Source organism: Psittacula echo (genome assembly GCF_963264785.1).
Source record: "Psittacula echo genome assembly, chromosome: 6".
NCBI classification, from domain to species: domain Eukaryota; kingdom Metazoa; phylum Chordata; class Aves; order Psittaciformes; family Psittacidae; genus Psittacula; species Psittacula echo.
The window spans coordinates 6777415-6804196 of record NC_137743.1 but is presented as its reverse complement, the minus strand read 5'-3'; the positions used below and the strand labels follow the sequence as shown (position 1 = coordinate 6804196).

Genomic DNA, 26782 nt, shown 5'->3' with positions numbered 1-26782 from the left:
ACCTCTTGGACCAAGTACACTACATCCATTACCTACTGGGTTAAGACACTCTTTGGAGGGAAGATTATTGTATCATTGTATTTTACCTGGTTTCCCAAATGGTCTCCAAGGACCTGGCCTTGAATCATCACCACCACGCCACGGGCCCCTGTCATCATCTCGTCTGGAGAGCCTGTCGTCATCTGTGCTCCGCCAAGGCCCCCTGTCATCATCACGCCTTGACATCCTGTCGTCATCCATCCCACGCCTGGGGCCTCTGTCGTCATCCATCCCACGCCTGGGACCTCTGTCATCATCCATCCCGCGCCTGGGACCCCTGTCATCATCTGCAGCACGCCAGCTGCCCCGGTCATCATCCAGCCCTCGTCTGGGTGGCCTGTCATCATCTAAAGCACGTCTGGGCGGCCTGTCATCATCTAAAGCACGTCTGGGTGGCCTGTCGTCATCTAAAGCACGTCTGGGGGGCCTGTCGTCATCTAAAGCACGTCTGGGGGGCCTGTCGTCATCCATTCCACGCCTGGGTCCTCTGTCGTCATCTGCTGCACGCCAACTGCCTCTGTCATCGTCCAAGCCACGCCTGGGTGGCCTGTCATCATCCAAAGCACGTCTGGGCGGCCTGTCATCATCCAAAGCACGTCTAGGTGGCCTGTCGTCATCCATTCCACGCCTGGGACCTCTGTCGTCATCTGCAGCCCGCCAACTGCCTCTGTCATCATCCAAACCTCGCCTGGGCGGCCTGTCCTCATCCAAACCACGTCTGGGTGGCCTGTCCTCCTCCCCTTCACGCCTGGGGGTTCTGTCCTCCTCCCCTTCACGTCTAGGAGGCCTGTCCTCTGCTGAATCCACAGAAGGACGTTCCTTTTCTTCTGCAGCACCACGTCGGGGTAGATCGTCACCACGTCGAGGTAGATCATCACCACGTCGGAAAGATCTTTCATCATCTCTTGCTTCCCCTCGACGCCAATCTCTACAAAACCATAGGGAATGAGCATAGAAGCTGACATCCAGGAAAGCTTTACATATTAGACAGTATCAAACCCCTCAAGGCCACTTCTGAATGTATCCACTTCGCATGTGGTTGCAAACACATATGCAGTGTTCCAATGCACTAACTGCCTTCATTGCTATGGGAAAACAGCAGGTCACCATCCCTACAGCCTCAGTAAAGACTGAGTGGTTCACTATTTCCTTCAAAACTACAGTTTGAAGGAGATAACTGCAGTCCCTGTTGGTTATCTGCTGCAGCACAAAAGAGAAGAGGTTTGGCTTCTATACTAAGCCTAATTTGACAAACTCGAGCTAAGTCGAACCAGTATTAAAAACCCCACATCGAGTAAGTATCCCCCTTCTTCATTCACATGCCAACCCTTTAGTCCAGTCCCTGTTTTCACGTTTTGGCACAGTCCCAGCCCAACAGATAGGCAACACTTTCACTGACCAGCACCCACAACTAGACAGAGCTGCACAATGTAGTAAACCCAAGACTCAACCCACTGCTACTGCCTGACAGCGAGCGGGGTGCACCAGGCCCTGGCAGTGCTTGCACAGACTCTCCTTACCAGGGATGTATGTGGGATGTGAAGAACTGGTGAGCGTTCCCTGGGCTACTGAGTCATCAGTTCATCTTGGAAATACATTTGGATGTGTAACACTGGAAAGATCTGACACTGCTGAACAACAATTAGAGCCTTCCACTCTTGTCTCTTTGCTGGACGCACCATTTACTTCAATGTCCACAGGATTTTACACCCAGATTTAGACCATGGCTTTGTCACCAGATTAATTTATTTCAGGAAATTACCCTATCTAAGCTAGTTCCTGAGCAATAAACAAGGACCAGTACATCACAGAGATGTACTGGTACCTGCTCCTTGGCAAGAGAAGCTGCACTGGGGCTGAATCTCATGGCTTCAAGAAAATCAAAACCAAAACAACCAACCACCACCCACTCCCTGGTTAAGAAATCCACTATGCTACTAAAATACAAACAAAAGCACAGCAACGACTTGCTACAAAACAACAGATGTAGGACTGCAAGAGGTGAGAACAAAGAGGCAACAGTTTGTGACAACTCTGCAGCTCAAGAAAATCAAGGAATTGGGAGCAGGGTTATTTCCTAGCTTTGGAAGAATGCAATTACCATTGAGCTGCGAGATAAAAACAAGACATGGAGATTGTTAGCTTCAATTTAGACTCAAATTGGATCATCTTCTCCTTTCAGAAACCTGATTATTTTGACATAAAAGACATGCAGAGAAATGGTTATAAAGTTTATAAATTGAGCAAGCATTTCATTCATTCATACTCTGGTATTGTTTCAAGGGTTGGGGATTTTTAAACCCATTTTTGAGCTTGCAAGTGAAATTATACCTCTGTTGGTTTTATGTATTTTCTCATTTGACAACTTCAGTGTTCAGATTTCAGCTTTTGTTCTTCTTTCCCTCTCAGAAATCCCAACTCCCACTTTAAAAGTTTATTGACATTAAATCAAACAGCATCTGATAGATGAGTAAGAACAGAGGATGCATGAAGACTAAGAACATTACTGAATGACACTCACTGCTAGCAATGCAATCCAGTTGCTATCTCCATTTTGCAATAACCTCTCAAAACCCTACACAAAGACCTACAAGAGCTGAAAGCCTGCACGTGGCTTTACCAAATAAAGCACAAACTTGGTGACAAAATCCACACTGTAGTGACAGGTTTGTAACTGCTTTGCTTGTCTTAACCCAGGCACAAACAGCACAGTCACAAAATAGGGGTCAACTCCCCTTTTCTGTACATTCTGGCTTTTAGTATTTTTTGACTATAACCACATAAGCATTTGTTGATCCTCTGGGATAACAACCCGTGACGGTAACAACCCTAACAGGCTGTGCTAAGTAGGAAAGCCTGCAGCACTGCCCTGCCTCTTCTACTGAACACCAGGTCTGTATTAGTTGCCATTTCATGGTCTCACTGAGCAAGCATCCAGTTCCTGACAGCATTTTATGGATTTTCTGTGATCTAAAGAACAAGAGGTACCATCATAAAATTACTGTTTCTATTAAATAAACTGGCTTTTAATTAAACTCCTCCACAGCACTTTTATGTTAACCTGGTTTTGCAGCTACAATATTTGTAGTATTTTTCTGTATCAGAATTTACTTTCTGCTCTTCCTTATATTTTCTTACATCATTAGTTGTTTTGTTCTTGTTTCTTATGGGAACTTTAACCTTTCCTGCATAGAGAAGGAACAAAGCAAATACTCACAGGTTAGTTATAATTCACTGTAAAGCTGTCCAAAAGGCAGACAGCCCTTGCTGGACTCTTCTGCCTTTCTGTAATCTTTTTTCTTGTAAATGGAACCATGATATGGAACAGACTAACACTGGAACATGCCAATCCCCTGGGGTCCAGCATTCTGGGGATTGCTGCTTAGTACAATTGGTTGCTCCATGACTGTAAGTACCTCTGTATCAGTACAACATGTATACCAGGACTGTGCCATTTCCATGGTCTGTGAGACAGAGTTTATAGCTTCTCTCCTTGACTAACATCCATAAAGACTTTTTACGGTATATATCCAATAGGTGTACTTACACGCTGCAAATTAAATCTGATGCTGTTACTGCATTTATCACTCAATTCAGAAATACACTTTGGAATTACTTTACTTAGAGTGAGGTTTGCACTGCTGTCTTTGTATTTACATACTTCTCTTTAGGATTAAAATCCAACTGAAGGTAGAATGGGGCTACTAAAGAATGCAGAATTAAACCTTTCACTGCAATTATGTCTGGGCCTCATCACTGTGTTATTTCCTAAGTTCAGCAAAAAGAAAATAGTTAAGAAACACTGCTTTACTTGAAATTCCACAGAGTTACTACTTTTGACTGCTATCGGTATTTCCTTCTAGTATTCCTCAGTATATTCCTTTTAGTAAAAGACAGAAGGAAAGTTTTATTGAACATGCTACATAACAATGCAAAACAGGGTAATTTTAACCCTTTGGCAGTCACTCAGCTTGATTTCTACAAAAGCTGGATGAGAAATCATAGAATCCCAGACTAGTTTGTGTTGGAAGGGACCTTAAAGCTCACCCAGTTCCAATCCCCTGCCATGGGCAGGGACACCTTCCACTAGAGCAGCTTGCTCCAAGCCCCTGTGTCCAACCTGGCCTTGAACACTGCCAGGGATGGGGCAGCCACAGCTTCTCTGGGCACCCTGGGCCAGCGCCTCAGCACCCTCACAGGGAAGAACTGCGTAAGAGCTCATCTCAGTCTCCCCTCTGGCAGGTTCAAGCCATTCCCCTTGGCCTGTTCCTTGAACACTTCCAGGGATGGGGCAGCCATGGCTTCCAAAATGACTAAGACAACACTTATTCAGAAAAACTCTATGCTATAATGATTCAGAAATTAATATAGGTCACATGTATCACTGTGTGTGTGGTGGGGGGGGGAAGATCACATTGAAGCATATAATTAGATGCATTAAACACTTCTGCAATATGTTAATAGTTCAAGGCTTCACCCAGGAGTTTCATTTTTAATGTGGCAACTCACAAGGAAGTGAATCACTACTAAGAAAGGCAACACAGCTGTTAAGAAAAGACAGAAAAGACTATTTTGCTTATCGAGAGAGGGTACTTTTCCAATGTTATAAGAAATCACTAGAAAATTTGCTTCCCTGGAGTCAGAGTAAGTGTAATGGATGTAAATTGCTGCACTGGAAATTAGGGTTGGACATTTGTAAAAACCTATCTACCTGGAAGGCTATTAAGCAACAAAACATATTGCCAACTGGACCAAACAGTGGTACCTCCATCAGTACAGGTGAACACACCCAGAACTCCTAAAGTATGTACAAGTGAACAAGTATCTTTTTGGGGGGTTTTGTGGGGGTTTGTGGGAAGGGTTTTGCTGTGTTGTTGGTTTTCAAAAGACAAAGTACCTTCCGAAAATTCTTCCTTCAGAAATCCTTCTTCCTCTGTGCAATAGTCTTTCAGAACTTTGTTTTCACCTATGGCACAGATTTTCTGCCCTGTGAATCACTCCAGGATTTGAACAGTTTTAAGACTCTGAATTTTGACTTTCCTGTTCTTATATATTACTCTTAGTTTTCTAAATGGAACACCTCAAACTGTTTCATCATCCAGGATCCCTGCACTTGCTTGTCAACCTTCCCCATTTGACAATTATACAACTGATACCAGTGTTTGAGCGGGACAGGAATTAAACCAGGACTGTTACCTGAATGAATTCCAAGATAAATCCTCCCTCTCATTTTGAGATCCTTAAAAAGGATTTGTTTTAGTAAAGGCAACTTTCAGAGATGTAAGGCACGAGGTATTATTCAGTTAGTGCAGCTTTAGCAGTGACAACATCAAGGCAGCCTACACGTTCTGAGCCCAGTACTGGTGCTCAGTAACTCAGGGATTACCTTTCCACTGGTGCTCGTCGCCATTCTGATTCTGCCTCACCACCTCTTCTCCAGGAGCTCTCAGACTCCCGATCACCCCAGCGAGACTCCTGCAAATCAAAAGAAATCAGGAACATTCTCTCTCAATACTTCACAATGAAGATTTTCAACACATAATTTACTCCCTTCAGAGCATATTTTCACTTTAAAAACTCACCTGTCACACTGTAGATAATGCTGAACAATCAGGACTTTGAGTAACTTATGTTACGTTACATACTTAAGTATGGTCTTAACTGACTAGTGTTTCTGGCACTGTTCAACAAACAATACGGTTCCCTTTGTGCCATACTTTACTAGTAGGGTACAATATATGCAAATACACTAAAAAGTGTATGAACAAATGCATGAACAATAAATACCTACAGTGAGCCATAGCTACTGCCTATGAACACAAAAAGAAGTTCTAACAGTTTCACTTTCCCTGCTGCTTAATAATGGTAAGAATGAATGCAAAGAATTATTTGCTTTTGTGCTTTCTAATCAGATCAGAAAACGTAACTGAATAAACTGAAAGCTCTGTGTAGCCATTTTGTTCACAGCACCCCAATGCACAGAACAGGTGAGGGATTTGTGTTTTATACAAGTTGTTTAGCTGAAGGGCAGAGCAATAATGAATATTGTCTTTTTTTTAACACAGGTGAACTCTCTCTTACTATTTCTGGACAAAGACAAACCATTTAACTATTTCTAACACATTCCCTAATTCCACCACAAGAAGCAAATTAGATAAACCCTATAAAATATATGATTTCACATCACCACACAACCACATTATAACAGGATATTCTGGTTTAAAACTGCTCTTTGAAAGTGTTTTTATTTGTCAAGATCTTCAATATGGGGAAATACAGAGGTTGCACAAGACCCTGCATATCCACTACTCCGTGACTGCCTACTTAAATGCTTTTGAACTGACCCCAACAAACCAGAAAGAGCAAAGAAAGAATCCCAAAACTGCAAATGGTATTTTTCAAGTGGTACAGTTATCTCTCTCTCTCTCTCAGAACCTGAGCCAGCTTCTCCCCGTGATGAAGTGTCCATAGCTGAGAGTACCTCTGATGTGAAAAATACCAGTGGTGTTTGGACTATGAAAACAATTTATACAGGCTCTGATCACTTATCTTCACAGGGTCACTCAATGGAGTATTCATTAAACAAAGATTATGGCTATGGTGCATGAGACTTAAAGCTAGTTCTCTTATTAAGAAGTTCTGAGAAAGTGGGAGTGTAGGTTTGTGGTACTCAGTTACATTCTTTTAAATCATTAAGCAATTATTTTAGCTTTTGTTTCCTGTTGGATTAGGATAACCATTTCCCCCAGTGCTTATACCTGTGGGAACGTTGCACACACGTCTTGGTTCTAATTATTGAGTTTTCTTATCAAACTATGCTTTTATGTTTAGTCTGGGATTTTCCTTCAGTATTCACTCTAATTCCTGACTTTGGCAAGAGTCACTACACTTGCTTCCAATATAGCTTTCATTCTTTTGTGTTAATGAAATAGGTGGTTTTGTTCAATATTCTTTTTAGTCTTTCTTAGTTTAAACAACTTGGAGGTCTTAGCAGTTTGTTTTACGTTATTACTCAACTACAGATTCCAGATGCTGACAGTGAGCTGAAACTAAGTGACCATCACCTGACTATTAAGTTAGCCACTTACGCTACAGCTTCAAAACCAGAATTAACCTACAAGTAAGTTTCCAATGCTACCATCTTCTTTCAAGTCATCTACAAAAGAAGGAGCAGACAAGGAGAAGAGAATCCTGCAGGTATTACCCACCTTTCTTGAGAACGGGTCATCCAGCCCTCTCCTCTCTTCTTCTCGACGACGCTCCCTCTCTTCTATCTCCATTTCTCTCTGACGTTTCTTCTTCTCCAGTTCTTCCAGTTTCTTGACCCGTTCCTGGTATTCCCGCTGCTCCTGCTCACGTTTCTCACGCTCGATGCGTTCCTTTTCCTCACGCTCTGCAGAGTTGGAAACAAATACACCATATTACCTTTTCTAAAGCCTTGCAACTGGCTACCAGACAAAGCAATTCATAAAGAAAGGTGTGAATTGATTACAGTGCTTAAGTTCTTGATTCAACACCAAAGTTCCCTTTCTATTCTATTTCAGATGTGCCTAAATGACTAAATTCAAAGACTTAATTTTCATTAGCATCCCTTACTTTATGTCGTCCTTTACTCTCTGGAAGAACGGGAGGGCAGGAAGCATTCATTTGCTTTCATTTTCTCTTCCTCCTATACAGCTTTACCTTCATCTCTATGTGCACAGGTAAGCATTCAGAGGGTGCATCAGGTAAAGTAAGGTACAGTATCTAATAGCAGTGAAGAATTTTCACCACTGACTAAAAGTCAAAAGACTTCCTCCAATATCATGACACAGGGAGACCAGGAATTACCTACATACACACCTGGAATGGGTGAAGGATGCAAAGGACAAAAAGATCACGTTTTCAATGATACCTTTGAGCAGCTGTTCTTCTCGTAATCGTTGCTCTTCCTCCTCCTTTTCTCTGTAGTAAGTAATGCGCCTCTCCTCTTTGCGCTGCTTCTTGCGCTCCTCCAGGCGGTTACGCCTCTCTTCCGCTAAGCGTTCCTGGAACTGCTTGAGCTTATCCTGAAACACACATGGGAACACCAGAACGGTAACATTTAAGAGCTAGACACTTATACAGATTGCTAAATAAAGCTGAAAAGCAAACCAACTGCAGCATATTAACTTTGCTGTGCTGAATTAAAACACCTGCTTGCCCTTGCAACCTGTTCTGCACTTGATTTAATACAAGGGAATATACTGCTATGTATAAGACAATCACCATGCACAATTCTAGTCCTTCACCTGCTTTTTCAGGAAATGAATTACCTGAATAATTTATCCATACCTAAAGTTATATAGAAATTACCTATACTGTTGCAAAGAATCACATGCAGCTACTTGCTTGATGGGTCTTTTTTAAACAGCTCTTGCTGCAACATGGCCAAATAATCAAAGCTATAAAACCTAGCATTTCTACCTACATTTTGGCTTCAGTATTACTGTGCATTATTATCCTATCCAAGTACTTTCCCTCACTTTAGGGGAATATTTTATTACAATAATAAGCTCCTGTACCTCATAAACTGTTCGTCGTGATGCTTTGAGCCTGGCTTCAAATAAATCTCTATCCTCCAGCATCCTTGAGAGTCTGTTCTTGTGCTCAAGAGCTTTCTCACGCTCCAACTGCAAAGTGGTGATCTAAAAACAGAAAATACACAAAGTATTACACAGTAAAATCTTGCTACATATTTGCATTCCATCTACCTCAGCCACTAGGAATAATCTTTTCCTCTTTCAGATCTAAGGCAGAAGACACTGCTGCCTACTAGCACAATGAAACTGAAGCTAAAGCTTCACTCGTTACATCAACTTCTTCTCTTGGATTGAGCTGGGGGAAGAAAGAAGTGCAAATCCCAGTATTTTTCGTTCACCACTAATGGACTTTATCATCTGAACAAAAACCATCTTACCCTTTCTTCTTCCTGTTGCTCCCAGAGCTCCATATCATGCACTCTCTGCTCCTCATATGCAGTCTTTATCAAAGGAATTTCTTCTAAGCGCTTGGCTCTTTCAAAGTAGTCAATCTGAATAAAGATAACACACCTTTAGCATGTCTCAATGCAAAGACCAGATCTTGGCAGACTCCATCTCCAGAACGCCCCAAAGAAAAGCCCAATATCTGGAGACTTCTGCAATATGTAATATTGTTACAGAATAACAATCATATTGGACCACGTCAAAGGTCCACCTAACCAAGAACCTGCCTCTCCTGCTGGCACCTAAATGCACTCCTAAGCAAGGATGTAAGAACAGAGACAGACACATATACAATACTCTCTTAGCATCATCAATTTCCAGCTCCCAGCACTGCCTATGTTGAAGGTTTTTTGTATTTAGTAGTCATTGGTGGACTTCTCCTCTTGCTCTTTTGAACACATAGAAGGTTTTCATATGCAACAATGTACTTTGGAAAGAACTCCTGTGTGTCCATGGCTCACAGCATGAAGACTCACTTTCTACTTACAAGTAGTTCTGACTATGGATCCTACTAGCTTCCTGGCGCACTGTCCCTTGCAGTCAGTGCAAGAACAACTGCTCCCCACCACCAGCTGTTACAGCAGGTTCACTCTTAGAGACTGCTGCAACATCCTCCCTCTAGGAATCTTTCAGACATAAGGGTACTATTTTACATAGACATTTCTTGCACAGAAGCCAATCCGCATCACTGGTAATCCCTCCTCTCAAGCTCCCAGTTCAACTGCAACCTCTCTGAGGTACAGAGCAGAGATGCAGGAGAACAAAGTTCCCTTTGCTGATTAAGAACGTTAAGTTTGGAACCTATCCTTCTATACATAAAGCTAAAGATCTGGGCTAATTTTTTATGCTTTCCCTACATGAGCTATTTTATATCTATTAAACACAACATCACTCGAAGACCTTTCTTTTATCTCACAGCTTCTTTGCTGAAATTTTCTTGGGTGAAAAACTCTGTAAAAAGGTTTCTGGAAAATCCAACTTAGTTCCACCAATCAGATCACCCTTACTCGTCTGTTTTGTTCACTTCAGAGAACTCCAAGAGGAACCCTGGCTTAGAATGCTTTTATGCTTTTATAGAAGCTGTGCTGACCTTTCTGGGTAGATCCTATTTACCCAGGTGACTAATTCTATTGTTTAATGTATTTTCTGCTACTTTGCCCAGTGTGAGCATCAGATTTATAGCCTGCAGCAAAAAGATCCTCACTGGAACCTTTTTAACTGATTTGCCACTTTCTAGTTATCAAGCCAGTTTTAAGTGACCTGAATAACCAACCGTATCGTGTAACCTCTGCTTCATTCTTGAATACAGCTGAAAGTCCTGGGCAAGTTTCACCCTGCCCAGGTTACATATTTCTATTTACTATGATAACATGCTCCTCATGCTTTTATAGCCACCCAAGTTTCAAGCAGGTCCTCTTCTGCCATCTCGAAGAGCTCTAGCAGTGGCATTTCCTCTGTTTTAGTGAGGAATACAACAAATTAATTCAGCTGCTCTGTAATGGCCTCAACTTCTTTCAGGATTTTCCAATTACAAGTCTCTCAAACAAGACTCAGTTCAAAGACCTTGAGTGTCCTTTTTCAAATCAACTTCAGTCATTAGAATGCATTTGTGCACTGATACCAGAAACCCAATTGGTTTATAACACATTTACCTTTTTTAGTGTGAAAAAGCAGTATTTTCAACAACAGTATTATATCTGTGTATCTGTATCGCCATGTAGGAGTTCATAAACACTAACTAAAGCATTGTATAGCCATGGGTTTGTACCCTTCATACTTTGTACCTTTTTCTCCTGATTCTTCAGCCGTTCCTGAAGTTCCTTCTTCTCTTTCTCCAGCTGTTCAACTTGTTTAGCCATAATGAAGTCAGGATCCAGCTCTTCAAGATCCTACAACCAAGTAAAGTTATCAATACAAAATAAAGCAAAGTTTTTTTGCTGTTACAAGTGTAGTTGGCTGGTTTTTTTATTTCAGCTTCTCTGCAGTTCTCCCATTAACTTTTAAAGTAATTTGCTTCAGAAACATTCTCAGTTTCCCTTCTGGAAGAGTATTTTATGTTTTAAAAACTCTACAGCATTTGTATCTTTATTTCTAATTGAGACACAGTCCAGTTACTACAAAACTGGATCTGCAGGCCTAGTCTGTATTTCAGATACCATTCAACCAAACAAACATAAAAGCCCAAACATAGCTGGATTTAATTCCTCCAGGGAAAAAAGGTCCTATCCAAACTCAGATTTAAGGTTTACTTAGAATCAGCTAGGTTGGAAAAGACTTCTAAGATCATCAAGTCCAATCATTGTGTCAAACTGTCTCATTTTTAAGAGACTGCTCCTAAGAGCAGTTACAGTTTAAAACTAAATAAATGACATTCCAACAGCCTGCCAATATAACAACAAAAGCATAAAACCATAAAACATCAATAGTAAGTTTTCTACCTCAATGTCAATATCTTTAAATGCTTTGGCTCCCAGTTCTGTCTTCTTAATCTGCTCCAAGCGCTCCCGAACAGTCTTCTTTTTGATCTGCTCATGCTCCTGCAGGATACGCTCCTTCTCCCTCTCCTTCGCCTCCTGGCGCAGCCTCTCTTCTTCAGCCTTCCGGACTTTCTGTAACTCTGCCTCACGTTGTTCCAGTTCTTCCTTTTCACGCTGTATATTTAAGCTTTCCAGGCGCTCTTTTCTTTCCTCTATAGTCTGGCGACGTGCAAGTATACGCTGATGCTCTTTCCTTGAGTTCTTTAAGAAGGCAGTGACTGCCAGCTGATGCTGTTCCTCCTTCTCTTGCTGAATCGAAATTAAGAATAAGACACCGATGTATAGAGTATCTCTTTAAAATGCAGAAAGCACAGCAAATGCTTCTCAAAAAAACCCTCAAAGTTAGTTTTATCCTCCAAATGTGCCAACTGCATGGAAATAAAGCCACAATGGCCAATCTAATCATAGAATCATATAATGGTTTGGGTTGGAGAGGACTTTAAGACCACCTAGTTCCAATCCCCTGCCATGGGCAGGGACACCTCACACTAAACCATGTCACCCAGGGCTCTGTCCAACCTGACTTTGAACACTGCCAGAGATGGAGCATTAACCACCTCTTTGGGAACCCTGTGCCAGCGCCTCACCACCCTCACGGTAAAGAACTTCTTCCTTCTATCTAACCTGAAAATAATCACTCATCCAAGTGGCATACAAGGTAGTATCAACTGACAAGAAAGTTGTCTGTAAAAGACAATATTTTGCAACATATCTGAACTACGAGTTTCACTCTTTCTTCTGCCCAAAAATAGTAATATATTACTAATATTTAAGAGTCTAACTGAACAAGGGGTGGGAAGGTCAGTCGATTTTGTCTTTGCATGTGTCAGCAAGTCCAGCTCCACGTAAACTGTATTACACCAAAGCTCCCTTGTTTTTAAAGGTTTTTTCTTTCCAAACATGCTAACATGAAGAGAAAAATATCCTAACTGACACAAAGCACTATGTGTGAGATGATAAAGAACAGATGAGTCAACAATTTAGATATAAACGTTGTATATAGACCCATTCCAATTAAGTTATAAAAAGCACTACACTTCTAGACACGAGGCAGCCTTCTCACCACCTCCCCATTCTCCTCCAGAGAACCTATACAGATCTGTGTAGAGATTCATGCTGGAGAGGTGTAACTGTGCCAGCTCATGGAGCTGCCCATTTTAATCACCCCAGCAAGCAGCAAAGCACTGCAGCCTGAGCAGCTCACTGAACTCCCTCAGTCATGCTGCTCCTGAAATGTGACCTACTGCCAGGGTATTTTTAGTGCTCTGTCACTTCTAGGGCATTCAACAAAAACACTGACACACTTGTACCTTGGTGCAGATCTGAAAGCATTTAAACATAAACAGAGGTGCCAGAAACTAAAGAATTAGAAGCTTTAGATGAATGTAACGACTTTGTGAATCGTAACAAATCTGACATATTAAGCTTTTAAGCATCTGGAAAAATCTGAGGTTTTGATCTGAATAACAAGGAAAAAAGTTATCAACTTGTTCTGTAGCTTCTCTAACCACACAGACTGATGTTAACCTTGATACTGTACTCCTGTTTTACAACTGTAATTACTAGCACTTTAGTTTTATTCAGCTAATTGTACTAATATGAAGTATAAGACCATTTGTCATTTCTACCTATGAACGTACAGCTGAAGCACGGTTCTTCTTTCACATCAACAATCTGTCTAATAGCAATCACTAATAAAATCTTTTTAGGGGAAAACTTACATGAAGTATTTTTATATTAAACACTATAAAGGTGTTTATCAGCTGTATACAAGTGTCATGATACAGTCAGACTTGTGTGCTTGTATCTTAATATTACTTAGTGTTTCAACCCCTATAAAGAATCTAACATGGACATCTTGCTATCAGCCTTTCTTCTAGACGGAAAAATTACATGTTTTCTATGAAATCTTTCATAAACATAAAGCAAAAGAAGGAATTATCACTGCTCTTTAAAGAGAAGTGAAGGCTGAAGTTGCCACAACCAAAGCATGCTGGAAATCTGAGACTGATTTTACACCTACAGCACTCTGGAGAACCTGAAATGTGAGCTCATCCCTGAGTCTGACCTTGAGGCCACCAGCCCCAGTGAGGAGGACAGGCAGTGACAAGGAAACATCAGGTCTTGAGCTGTGGGATCTTTTGTTCATGTTTTTAGATTCCACCATGAAGCTACATTCCAGGTTCTTCACAACAGCAGTTTCTCCAGGAAGAATAAAGAAAGCAGGCTCTTGGATTTTCAAAAGTACATTAAACAAATCCTACCTCTGTAGGGCCATCTATGGGTAAGTTATTATTTGGTATATCCTAAACCTGATATATTCAACACTGGCAATTTAAATTCAAGACTTTTGTGTACATCTTAAACGAACACTAACTAGTGGGGTGCATTTAAGAATGACTTCTTTACAAGCACGAATAGCTGAAAAAAAATGAAATTAAAAGGTACATCTAATCTGAGATAACACGTTCATTAAAATATAAGCTTAGGTATAAAGTTCAAGTTACTAGCTTACATTTCTACTTTTATTTCCCCAAGTATAGAAATGTAGCCCACCATTACTGTCCAATTAGATCAGAGATTGTTACCAGAATGCTCCAAAAAACAGAGCAACACACTTCTGAAAATAACCCATGTACAAAATGTACACGGATTTGAGTAAGTACCAAAATGTACCTACTCAGAGCCTTGCAATGTCACGTTAAATTAATCATTAGATAGCTCACTGCCTATCCTGTCAAGGAAAGGCAAACTAGTAACTCCTTCAATTATGATCTCACAACTTCAAAAGAAGCTTGTCTTGCTAAACCAGAAAATGTAGGTCTATTAGACCAGATGAGTATATAACAGATGCAGGATACTTGGTCATTAATAAATACATTCATGTTACACTACATTTGTATACATTAACACCTCCAGGATCAATTGTTCTGAAGGGAGGGGACAGCCGTATCAATACTGATCACCACTGCACTGAGAACGGATTACAGGAAGCAGCAGCTCGTCGGACAAGCAAAAGTCTCCATAAGGGTAAAAGACAAACATCACACAACCCACATGGGGGAAATGTCAGAACTTGTCACCACTTCAGAAGACTTAAAGTGACTCACCAGTAAGTGAGGAGGCTTAATGACTGCAAGAGCTTTAGCCAGGGCTGAGGACATAGCAGTCAGCTGATTCCTGATCTGCTCAGAAGGCATGCTTTGTAGTTGAGGGCCTAGCGGAGCATCTTCTCTAGTGCTGTAATTCAGGTCTGAGCCAAAACTCAGCGTCCGGGTGGTATGATCAAGGCGAACCTTGAAAAAATAGGGGAAAAAATAGGAATTGTATTAAAATAGGATTGTATTAACCAATTTCTTTGTTGCTCTGCCTGTGACCAGTATAAGTCAACAGATGCTCTAAACAGAAATTATTCTGAATAAAAGTTTGCTTGATTTCCATGGTTTGTGCAAAAAATCCATACAAACAAAAAAACGTCACTGGAAGAGGCTGAACTTTTAATGTTTCTATGAAATGAGATTACTGCCCAACAAATTCTTCCCTTCCTCCACATTAGTAATATACCAAACAAGAATCCTGACTTTAACACAGACAATATCAACACATCTAAAATATAAGCCAAAACTGTGTGTTAACCAAAATGAATTAACTAAGCTTTATCTAAAAACCTAAATGGATAAAATACTAAGAAACCTTAACTAAAAACTACTTGTATCTCATCACCAGCTTAAACATTTCCTTACAGGCTGTCAATCTTTCAATACACACAACTTTACCAACAAGGCAATCTTCAACAGCAGCTGAATCATCTCAGACATCAGTGCACATTTGAGACACTGGTGGTTTCCTTCAGTCGCTTGGTTAGATAAAAAACCACGCTAGCAACAGCTCAACTCTTCAGTCTTGCACAACTAATGCAGCATAGCCAGAAATTTGCATCCCTATTTGTTAGACTTGCTTCAGGATATGCTGGATTCAATGACTGGGGCTCACAGGGCAAGTTTCAGCAAATTTCATTTCAACTTTTTACTTCTACTGGACTTTACATTAATGGTTGTTGACCTAAATCAAAACCAGACATCAAAATGTAAATAATCATCAGTTCTTAATATATTGTCACCTTTTAGTCTAGTTAATCTCCAGCTATCAGAACCAATTGTCTTCCTTGGGTTCAATGTCAACCAGATAGCTTTCATCCAGTATAATACACATGAATCCATACATGATTCATATACAGGAATCACAGAAGAACTTACTTGTAAGTCACAATGTCTGGCTGCATCAACAATATTGCGTTCCAGCTGGAAAGCATCAACAAAAGGAACCAGGGTGGCTAGGCGAGAAAATTCAATGCTTTGATAAATCTGGGCCACCTGAATGTGAACACAAGTATTAGGTGTTTTCCTTCAGTAAAAAAGAGATCAGAAATAAGAGTTGTTGTATAAGCTATAAAGCTTACTAAATTGCCAAGAAATTACTGTATACATAGTAATACAACTGCAAATACTCTTTCAGGATTTTGTATCTGTGCTGTAGTCAAACTTAAGCTAAGATTCAAAACCATTCTGAATGGCTTCTTTGTATGAAGGAGACTGGCAGCAGTAGCTACATACAGCTATGCTGCTAATTAGCCTTCAACTAGTTCTTTAGCACACCAGAAATAACACTGCTCATCACTTGTAATGAAAGCAGGTCAATGAAATGTGCATTTATACAACATCTAGACACAAAAACCCCACTGAAATATCCCATCCAGAGCTTACTCCAAAAAATAGTTTGAAGAAATGATGGATTACCTTAAATAAGACCTCAGAGATGCATAATGAAGAAAATCTAGGCAAGAGATTCCACCACTGTATGCAACCACTATTAAGTACAGCTACTACAGCTGTATCTGAATGATGCACAAACAGAGGTTATATACCCCAAAAAGGTTATTTCAAAATCACAGTGGGCTTCTATTTGATGGAAAAATTTTACTTCAGCACGCAAATTTCCAACTTGATGTTCTTCCAAAGTATTTTCTAACTTCTACGTACTTGAGAACATACATTTTCTTTACTCATACCTGCTGCAGAAGGCGAAGGATGGTATTGTTTTGCAGGTGAGGAACATAGAGCTGCAGTTCAGGTTCCTTCTCAGCTTGGTCCTTCACCCAGTTCAGAACCTATCAAAATTCTGAAAAGTTACTCTATCTGCATCAACCCTTACAAACTTCACCATTAAAGTTTAAGAAGCATGGTTCCTAAATACTTCAGTTTTACAGCTCATAAAAATAGCACCTCTGTCCAGCTACTACACTGTTTTCTGAAGTGTATCTTTCGATCAGAACACTTTATAATGGATTCCTGACACATTTTGTATGAAGGTGACTGACAGTAGTGGCAACATTTACCATGCTGCTAATTTACCTTCAAGTTCTTTTTAGCACCTCAAGTCTCTTTGTTCCCACTATCAAAGAAAAAGAATGTGATGTGCTTCAGCAATTGCAGGATTTACATTAACGCCATCAACATCACATTATTCTACCTCCCAATAATCTACATTTTAATAGTAAGAACAGTCATTGGTGTATTTTTCCACTTCCCACCAACCCTCCTCCACAAATCAATATTAGTCAAGAGCAATTACTACATACACAGAGCTATAAAACTTACCTTGCTGACACGGCTGCATAACTTGAGCGGGTGGAAGTCTACTTCAAGCCAGTTGTAAAGTTCTTTCACTTCTGGAACAACATATTGCACCACGTTGAACCTTACCTACAGACAACAACAAAAAAATCCAAAGATCTCAATAAATACAATTGTAACAAATAAGTTATACTTTAAGAATTTTAAATTTAAGAAGTCAAATAGACACCACATGTACCTTTTAATACAGAAGTCCACTTATTTTTTATTACAGCATTCTTAATGGCAGTGGCAATAACTCTACACTACACCACTTAACTGTAGCTAATAATGGAAAAGTAGACAAAAACCATATAAGCAAGATAAATATTTAGACCAGAGTACCACCCTCAACTTAGTAGCTGTTTCTAAGACACAGCCCTACTACACAGAGGTAGGCCCACATCCACACTAAACCCACATATCTCAGTTCATGAGGAAACTTCTGAAGCTTTAAATTGTGGTTTTAAGGCAAACTGGAGAAGTACAAGAAAAAGAATTACTGTAAACTGTAAAATGAACCTTAAATCTAAGTTACAGGTGTGCATGCAAACGACCGCAAGAAATTCACCATCCTCTGAAGATACCTAATTGTGACTGAATGTCTGATTTGTTCATGAAGGTTGGAAGGAAGAGAAATACAGCCTCCCTTCACATTAAACACAAGGAAGATTTCATAATCACTTAAGCCCTTACAGTCTGCTATTTAATATCTGACCTGTGCTTGTCCATGATACATTTAAAACTTGGTTCAGTTAATCACACACCTTAGAGTAGGGAAAAACACCCAAAGTTCGAGCTCACAGCCCTTTCAGAACCCTCAGACTTTCAAAGCAACATTTGTTGCTTGGGTGACATAAGGGCTGATACTGAATCTGACTCCTTAGTGCACACAAGCATTGTGTTATTGCTGCCATTTCCAAACAGTCCTTCTTGTGAATCTGAAATGCTAGCACTATGCCCTAAGACATACAATTAACCATAGAGCTGTTTTAACTCAAACTGCTGTCCCGTAACTAAGCAGTGCTCTAAAAGGAAAAGAAGAGGAACCAATGGTTCAAAGCTGCTCATCTCAACACCACTACCTACCATATCATTTATGAGACTACCACGTGTAGGTGGGGCCTGAAGACCCAAGAGGGTTGCCAGACGTCGCTGTTTCTCCATGATGATCCCATCCATATCCAGAAGACGGGCAATGTCCGTTCTCTCAGGAGTGATAGGAATGGACAGAGTGGCCAAAAGGACTCGAGTAGACATCCTGTTCATAAAGTATAACCACAAATCATGAGCTGCAAGAGAATACTAATTCCTTTTCACAGATGGGCCAATTCAAGAGAAGGAATGAGTAGCAGTCATGATGCACTATGTAAAAATACCAGCAGTAACAGAGAAGACACTAGCTGTGTGACAAGAGTACAGAATACAATCTTCTTCAGGAACCAGGGGAAAGACTTTGATAACACCTTTTCATTACTTACATATGTGTATATATTTCATATACATAGAAATTACAAAGAAACTTAAACCACCATTGCAAATATATCAAAATACTACATAAAATAATTAAATCTTCAGAAAGCAGCCTTTAAACTTTAAAAACTTATTTTAGCTGCAAATTCCTATCAGTCATATTAATTGCATCAATTTTTACAATTTACTGCGCAAACCAGATGCACATTTTCATCTCAGAGTTGGAAGGGACCTTAAAACTCATCCAGTTCCAACCCCCTGCCACTGGCAGGGCCACCTTGCACTAGAGCAGGTTGTTCCAAGCCCCATCCAACCTGGCCTTGAACACTGCCAGGGATGGGGCAGCCGCAGCTTCTCTGAGCAACCTGTGCCAGCGCCTCAGCACTCTCACAGCTCTGTTAAATGTTCTTCTTGATCCAGGGTTCTTTAGAAGCAATTAGTACTGGCCACTTTAAGCAGAGCTGCTCACAGCAATACATGTCATCACCTTCTTCTGAGGTGCAGTTTAGTTTATCTTTGAACTTATGTGGCTAAAAATAGAAAGTAAGATCACACGGACTCTCTTTCCCCACCTCTGCATCTCCTCTTGCGTGAGATTCTTTCGCATTTCCCTTGATAAGTGGTAAAGTCGGTGAAGTGTGGACGCATGGAAAAGAGCATTTCCTGATTTCCAGAAGACAGTTGAAACTTTGTGATAGTAATTTGCCATCAGTTGTGGTTTGGGTGGCTTCTTAGACAGTGCAAACAGCCCATGAATATCCTCCACTGCTTTGAAAGCTTCCTAAGTAAAAAACCAAACAACAAATACACTACTTTGAGGAAGTTGTTTGCAACACCCAAAAACGGGGAAAATACACATTTTACTGGTTTTATGGTTTTTCATAAAAATCACTTTTGTGATCAAACATGGGTAAAATTTCCCTAAGAATACAGACATACTTGAAAATGCCTCACATGTAATTATTTGCATACCTCATCGACAACAGAGAACATTCTTCAAATTCACAAATCCAAAAATAAAAAAGACAACCTCTGGCTTTTTAACGAATTTCTCATTAGAAAGGTTGGTAAAGCAAAGCACCTTGGAATAATTTGCTTTGATAATGCTCTCCCTGGCTGGACAGTAACATAAGGCAGCAGCAATGCTGGGATCCCAGCCCAGTAACAGACACTAATGTGTACCAAACACCTCCCAGTGATGTAGGCTGCAAGAATGCAGGATGGCAGAGGTGAAAGTGCCATCACCAACTTCTCACTTTCACAACTCAAAGTAACTTCAGCTACTTTACCATTTACTACTACCAGCAGAAACTTGGTTTGAAATGCTATGCAGGAACATAGAATCACGGAATGGTTTGGGCTGGAAAGTACCTTAAGATAAACCTAGTTCCAACCCCCTGCCACGGGCACGGATGTCTCACACTAGACCGTGTTGCGCATGGCTCCATCCAGCCTGGCCTTGAACACTGCCAGGGATGGGACATTTTTACCACTTCTCTCAGCAACCCATTCCAGTGCCTCACCACCTTCACAGTAAAGAACTTCCTCCCTATATCTAACCTGAACTTCTCTGGTTTAGTTTGAACCCATCACCCCTTGTCCTATTGCTACAGTCCCTAATGAAGAGTCCCTCTCCAGCATCCTTGTAGGCCCCCTTTAGATACTGGAAGGCTGCTATGAGGTATCCATGCAGCTTCTCTCCTCCAACCCCAAGCTTCTCGGACTGTCTTCACACAGGAGGTGCTCCAGCTCCCTGATCATCCTCATAGCCTCTTCTGGACTTGCTCCAACAGCTCCATGTCCTTATGTTGAGGACACCAGAACTGCCCAAAGTACTCCAAGTACATCAGACTAAGTATTCAATATGCATGTAGTACCACATTCTAGATACTAAAACTCTAGTCTTTAGCTTTTATTCTGTCTTTACGTTGGAGTATATACCATGGAACATGAATGATCTGCATGGAACAGACTCCAGAAAGGCTGTAGTCTAGAGTGTGATTAGAGGAGCCCTGCTGCATACCTGCCACAGCTCCATGCTGATAGCACTGTCAAGCTGCACCAGTCTGGTCTCCAGGTGCATGGACTGACTGTCAGGGTTGTTGAGGTTGATCGCTGTGCTTTGGTTGTGATGGCGCTGGATCTGCCCCAGGTGCATCCGCAGGTTATCGCAGAGTTTACGGAACTCAGCTTTGCGTGTGTACTGCAGGCAGAACTTGAAAGCTGCAAAACGAACAAGATAAAGTAAGCACACTCAGTAATAAGGTTAGGGTTGGAAAGGACCTTAAATGGTGACTCTGTGGTAGTTCTGAATGGGATTCAAGTATGTAAAGCAGTACATTTGAACAATCTTCATTTACAACTCAAAAATGTATCAAAGAAAATGCAATCTGTCACACATTATGAGTTAGTGACAATGCAGAGCACTTCCATCTTGACCTGAAAAAATTAAGATGCTTCCACATAATTAACCTGATAGAGTAAAGGGAATACTTTGAGTTTCTTTAAAATGTTCTGATTTAAGCAGAGATTCCAGCTTTTGTTTTGAACTAAGTGCAAATGAAACTCTGTGAACAGCATGAATTCAGCTTTTGGCTTTGTAAAATGTAGGGAACACAATTCTCAAGTCATCTAAAGATGGTAAAGATAAATGAAGCTTTCAAATGACTCGAAATGACACAGGAAAACCAAAACTGTCTTTGTTCATGTAGCTCCTCTCAAAAACCTGCTTTCACTTTGTCATTCTCCCTCTGAATATTCTAAGGTATCTCTACCAGAAACAGGCACAAAAAGAAATCTTGACACTGCAGCACAAAGACTAAAGCACCTACAACTCATCTCAGTCATCCTTCCTAATGTACTTGCAAAATGTGGATCCAGAGCTAAAAATCTAAGACTCTTCTTCAAAGATACGGAGCCGCAAGTTATACATACAAAAGAAAACATTTTTCTGCTCATCTCTCACCCTTAAGAAGAGATGAACACGTAAGTATCCGTTCTTCTGAAGTCACTTTTTACAGAATGCCAGGTAAAAATCACACAAGACTTTGTCCTATTGCCTTCTGCATAGTATTCTCCTAAGTTACATCTGTGTCAAAATTGAAAGCGCATCATGATTTTACACAAAAGTATCCTTTTGTGTGCGCTCATTTTGGAAGGTACCTGACACAGAACACATTAATGGATGACACATTTGCCATTCTGGATAAAGTGAAGACATGACTAATTTTGATCAGTAAGTTCGAAAAAATAAAGACACAGCACCAGTAATTCCCATATTCCCAGTATGCCCAGGAAAAAAAGAACAACTTTCCGCACAATTTCTGTTACAAGAGTGTCCAGAAACCTGAGTGATTTTAAGGAACCTATGTAACTTTAAAAGTAATATCTGTGTACGTACACCGACTTGAGAGGTTAACCTATTTCCAATATCCAAATAGAAATAACCATTCATTTTCTAGCTTTAATGGATGAAATACAGAAGTTCTTGACCTCATTATGCTTTACGTTTCCATCTTGTGACTTACCTTGCTGTGCAATATCATGGTACAGGCGTTCCACTCGAGAATTATTTCGGAGAAGATCCAAACATTGTCTGTATGATTCCCATAGAAATTTAACCCAGGGTGTCAAAAGCAGGCGGTCAGTACGATCCTGAGTGTCTTCTCCACTCACAGCGCTCAAAAGAACACTACAGTTGGGGCAGGGAGGTAAAGGGGGGGAAAAGCCCCAAAGAAAAATGAGTGGTTTATTCTTCACAATCCTCACCAATTTTTCTTATCAAGATCCAAGGTCAGACTGGACAAATCTGAACAGCTAACTCTGCTGAACAGTCTATTTTCAAATTGGTCCCTCAGACTTCTCCCTTTTCCTTTAAAGCATATAGATAATTTTTCTTGCTGATAAGTTTTAAACTTTGGCACCTGCATGTATGACGGCCATGTACAAGCTCCAGAGGTAAGAGACATGAGGAGCTTTTGTGTCCCTCACTTAAAAGCTGAAGGAAACTAACTCCAGGATTTTCATTGTATGTCTGTTAGATTCAAGTATCACTTGAAGTGTCTGTCTACTCAGACACCTTCCCACTTGCTGAAGCTTCCTTTCTGTCACCAGCAATGCTGCCAGAGTTCATTTCTTGTTGACATACAACATAGAAACATTGTGTGCCTTACAACCTGCAGACATCAAAACCTAGAATACTTACATTAAAGCATCAAATCCTTTAAAAATTCTGACATGAAAAAGATGTTTAAAGATGCCAGAAGTAAGATGTGATAATCTTGCATTTAATGGCCACAGCTGCATACCCCCATTCACAGAAATACAAGATTGGAAAGGATTCCTGCCCATGGCAGGGAGGTTGGAACTGGATGATCTCAAGGTCCTTTCCAACCCTAACTATTCTATGATTCTATAATTCCTGAGACACTGAGACAAATTCCATGCCCCACATGATCCCTTTCTGCTAACCAGACCACCCAGCATGACAAGCTTAAAATGAATCATCTTCCCTTCATTTGTAAAATCCTTTCTGAACTATGCTTCTAATATAAACTCTCAACTCCTGTAACTCTCCTCTACAGCACTGCTTCTAGTTCTAATTTACTTCCTTGAGCACTAGCACTACATACGATATGAAAGACATTTCACCAGTGCCTTCTCCAACAGATCAAGCAGTGAATCCAGCAAAAAAGTACAAGTGCTGAAAACAGGACCTAAAAATCACTACAGAAACTGTGGTTGTTCAGATAAAGAAGTGTGACTGGAAAGACACATTTTCTAGTCTCAGTTATATAAAAGAGAATGAGGAAAAGAGAGGTCAGTCAATTTTCAATGTCTATCGGTGGGATTCCTCTGTAACAAAGACTGTTCAGGCACTGGAAGTAACACTACTGGCATTGCCATCCTGAAGCAACTGCTGAAGGCTGAAGAAAAGGTCTGTAACATTTTCCTTTCCTTGCAGCCACTGAGTTCCCAACTCCCATCAAAGCCCCATGAAAATCCACAGCCTTCTACTCCATGCCTTTCTGTATACTACTTGACTAATATAACTCTGTTCCTCATAGTCGCCTACACAAGACTACATGTCCTCTACTTTGACAATTTCTTCCAATTTGCCATCATCACTAGATACAACTTTGGCTTTTTCAGTTTCTGTGCCAAGATTTTACTTGAAAGAATTCTCACTAACTTCACTCTTGATTCCCATCTCCTCTCATCATTACATGTCACCAGTTTCTCACTGGGAAATGTTTTAGTCCCTTTACAATGCAACTGCAAACATCCCTTTTGGTATGGTACCAATAGCTTTACTTTTTCCCAGGTTGGATTTCTGATCTCTGGCATTTCTTGACTCTAAAACATTCAGGTACCAACTAAAATTCTAACATAATCAGATGTCACCTACCCTTTGGCAAGCCTGTGCTGCATTTGATCTGATTTTTGACTCATGTACTACTTCCTTCCTTCAAAACTCATCCTAAAGACCTGAACGTTATCACTATCTAGATAAGAACACATCAGCAACTGTTCAGACCACTACTCAGTCCTACATATGGATGATGAGAAAACAGGCTGTCTGCTCAGATGGGTGTCTGCAGAGCTTTAGTACCCAAAGTATCTGATGGTATTTTTAAAACTCCAGGATAGAAATGATGCTGTTATTCAACATGAAGAGAAAGCTGACTTTTTCATTCACCTCAGGTTTTTAGAGCATAGAAAGTACCCTCTTTATTCCAGAATCAATAACCTTACAAAAATCAGTAGCAAAGTACTGCTTTCATCTTCAGAGCACACTTAGGTAGCTAATCTCAACCCTTCTCCTTAGAATTTTACCACGATTTTCCCTGGATTTCTCCACTTACAGCTGAAGATCCCTTTGCTATTTTTTCTGCAGGTTTTAATTTGGGTTGACTTAAGGAAACTTTAATTTATTCCCTACACTTTTTCATTTCTCTTAAAGGATACAGGCAGATGGCATCTTCCAAACACATATGGAGTGCTCTAAAACATTTCTTCATCCCCACCTTGTCACCCTCTTCCACAGATGTAACCACATACATATTTGCACTACTGGAGTTAATGTGAGCATTTCCTAAATCAACGGATTCATCTGAAGACACAAACATACACTGAAACTAAACTCACTTTGCCTGAAGCAGATTATGAAGTTCTCCCACACAACATTCTGACAATAGACTAGTGTCTTCTCACAGAGCTGGAGACTAGTTTTATCCTATCGTGGCACCACATGCCAGTGAAGGTCTATATACAGACTAAAGCAGATATATTCACTGATCTTTTTTCCCTTTCCTTCTACGTTCTCATTATCCACCCAATTAATTAGAACCCTGAATTTACTTTTTATGCCCTTTCTTCCACCCAAACAAGTATAAAGAAACATTACCTTTTGTTTGCACATACCCTATGTGGTCAGAAAGACTGGAGGTTACCACACAGAAGAATTAAATTGGTCTAATATAATTAATAACATTTATACCTTAAATTGGTAATGAGCAGCTTTCAGTAACAAACTGTCCAATACCACTACAGATGGAGATCTGAGCAGACCCCAGAAAGCCATACCTGACTCCCAGAACTGCTCATACTGTTATCTACATTTTCTGTTCTTTACTCCTTAATTTCTTTACTTTTCTTTATTCAGACGTGGGGTTTTGTTCAATGCAAAATTCCTCATCTTCCTACCTTTAGAACCTCTGGAAGACCACTTGTATTGCATTTCAAAACCACCATCTTTATATCTCTGAATTGCCAACACCCTTCATGAAAATAAGGATGCTTTCCTGTGAATTGCTACATTTTGAAGACAGGCCGCCTACCTTTCTGGAGTCTGAATGTTATCTAAGTCTTCTATGTCCAGTACCATCTGCTGGGATTCTTCCTTAGCTGCTTCTGTTTTTTCTTCAGCTAATTTTAAATAGGCTCGAACAACATCCTCCAAAGACTTGATGTTCACCTACGTCAAAGGCAGAAAAATGGGAAGATGTTTTCACCCACAACAGGCAGCAAGTTTTAAAACGTAAATGCTGCAAACCCAGGAACATCTGTAAGGCAGATTAGCTCTAACTCAAAACCAGTCTGTTACTTTTAGTTCCTATCAGCTGACATATACCATGCTTGCAACAAATACAATCATATATAAATAGAAGCCATACCTGCTGGCAAATGTTCTTGTACTGGTAGAGACCTTCTTTTGCCAGGTGGCTCTTGCGGAGATCCACACAGAGCTCCAGGTATTTCAGCATAATCGGCTCGTGGATTTTCTGCCATGTTCGGTGTTTTTTGCTTTTCATAACATCATAGAGAACATCAAGGGCAGGTTGCTTTTTGCCAACCTCAAGGAATTCTGGAAGTAAAAACCAGTTAGTAGAAGATTTGCATACCAAAAAATGCATGTTATGCTCAACAGTGTAAACTTCAAAGAATTTAATCAACTCTAACCAAAGTTCATTGATGGTTTGATTTATTTGCCCGTAACAAAACTGGTGGCAAAGGCAACTACGGTGGCTTTCAATGACATAAATGGCAAATGAACGCCAGTAACATGAAGATTTCAGGACAACAGAGATGTCTCCATCCACCGAGGTGTGACTGGGCACTTCATACATATTAATAAAGTACACACATCCAGTTTTCAAGCTAGTTCTATCAAGAAGGACAAGGAAGACACACCATGAGGCTTGTAGTACAGGACCTACCAATGTCATTCAACAAGATGCAAACCATCCAGTAAATGGCTTAAAAAAAAGTTCTGCCCAGCAGGAAAAAGAAGGAAACAAAGTTCACTCAGAAACCTTCTTCAATTTTTTTCCTGGTTTTAGAACCATCTCTAGACCATCAGAATGGTTTAGAGATTCAGTTTCTAGAGCAGTTTCACTAAAAGCTGTTACAGTCCAATTAAAGAGTCAGACATCTTTTGAAGCCCTGCTGCTGAAAGCAGTGCCCCATTTACTCATTCCCTAAGCAGCTGCTGTTACCAACAGCATCTCTCAACATCACAGCAACTCCCATCTCTGATAATACCACATGCTCTGCT

At 40.4% G+C, this 26782-nt stretch overlaps 1 protein-coding gene across 1 annotated transcript in view; it reads right to left on the bottom strand.

Moving 5' to 3' along the window:
- EIF3A (eukaryotic translation initiation factor 3 subunit A) overlaps positions 1 to 26782 on the bottom strand; it is a 35338-nt gene that overhangs the window by 4994 nt on the left and 3562 nt on the right. Inside the window, exons 2-19 of the mRNA XM_080621282.1 lie at positions 25902 to 26092; positions 25566 to 25702; positions 22254 to 22417; positions 20750 to 20949; positions 19299 to 19507; positions 18343 to 18514; positions 17239 to 17343; positions 16650 to 16748; positions 15838 to 15954; positions 14692 to 14877; positions 11483 to 11830; positions 10829 to 10933; positions 8978 to 9091; positions 8583 to 8705; positions 7934 to 8087; positions 7248 to 7432; positions 5426 to 5514; positions 87 to 967 (exon numbers count right to left, since the gene is read on the bottom strand). Coding sequence (XP_080477408.1) covers positions 87 to 967; positions 5426 to 5514; positions 7248 to 7432; positions 7934 to 8087; positions 8583 to 8705; positions 8978 to 9091; positions 10829 to 10933; positions 11483 to 11830; positions 14692 to 14877; positions 15838 to 15954; positions 16650 to 16748; positions 17239 to 17343; positions 18343 to 18514; positions 19299 to 19507; positions 20750 to 20949; positions 22254 to 22417; positions 25566 to 25702; positions 25902 to 26092 — 3579 coding nt within the window. The remainder of the gene's footprint in view (positions 1 to 86; positions 968 to 5425; positions 5515 to 7247; positions 7433 to 7933; positions 8088 to 8582; positions 8706 to 8977; positions 9092 to 10828; positions 10934 to 11482; positions 11831 to 14691; positions 14878 to 15837; positions 15955 to 16649; positions 16749 to 17238; positions 17344 to 18342; positions 18515 to 19298; positions 19508 to 20749; positions 20950 to 22253; positions 22418 to 25565; positions 25703 to 25901; positions 26093 to 26782) is intronic.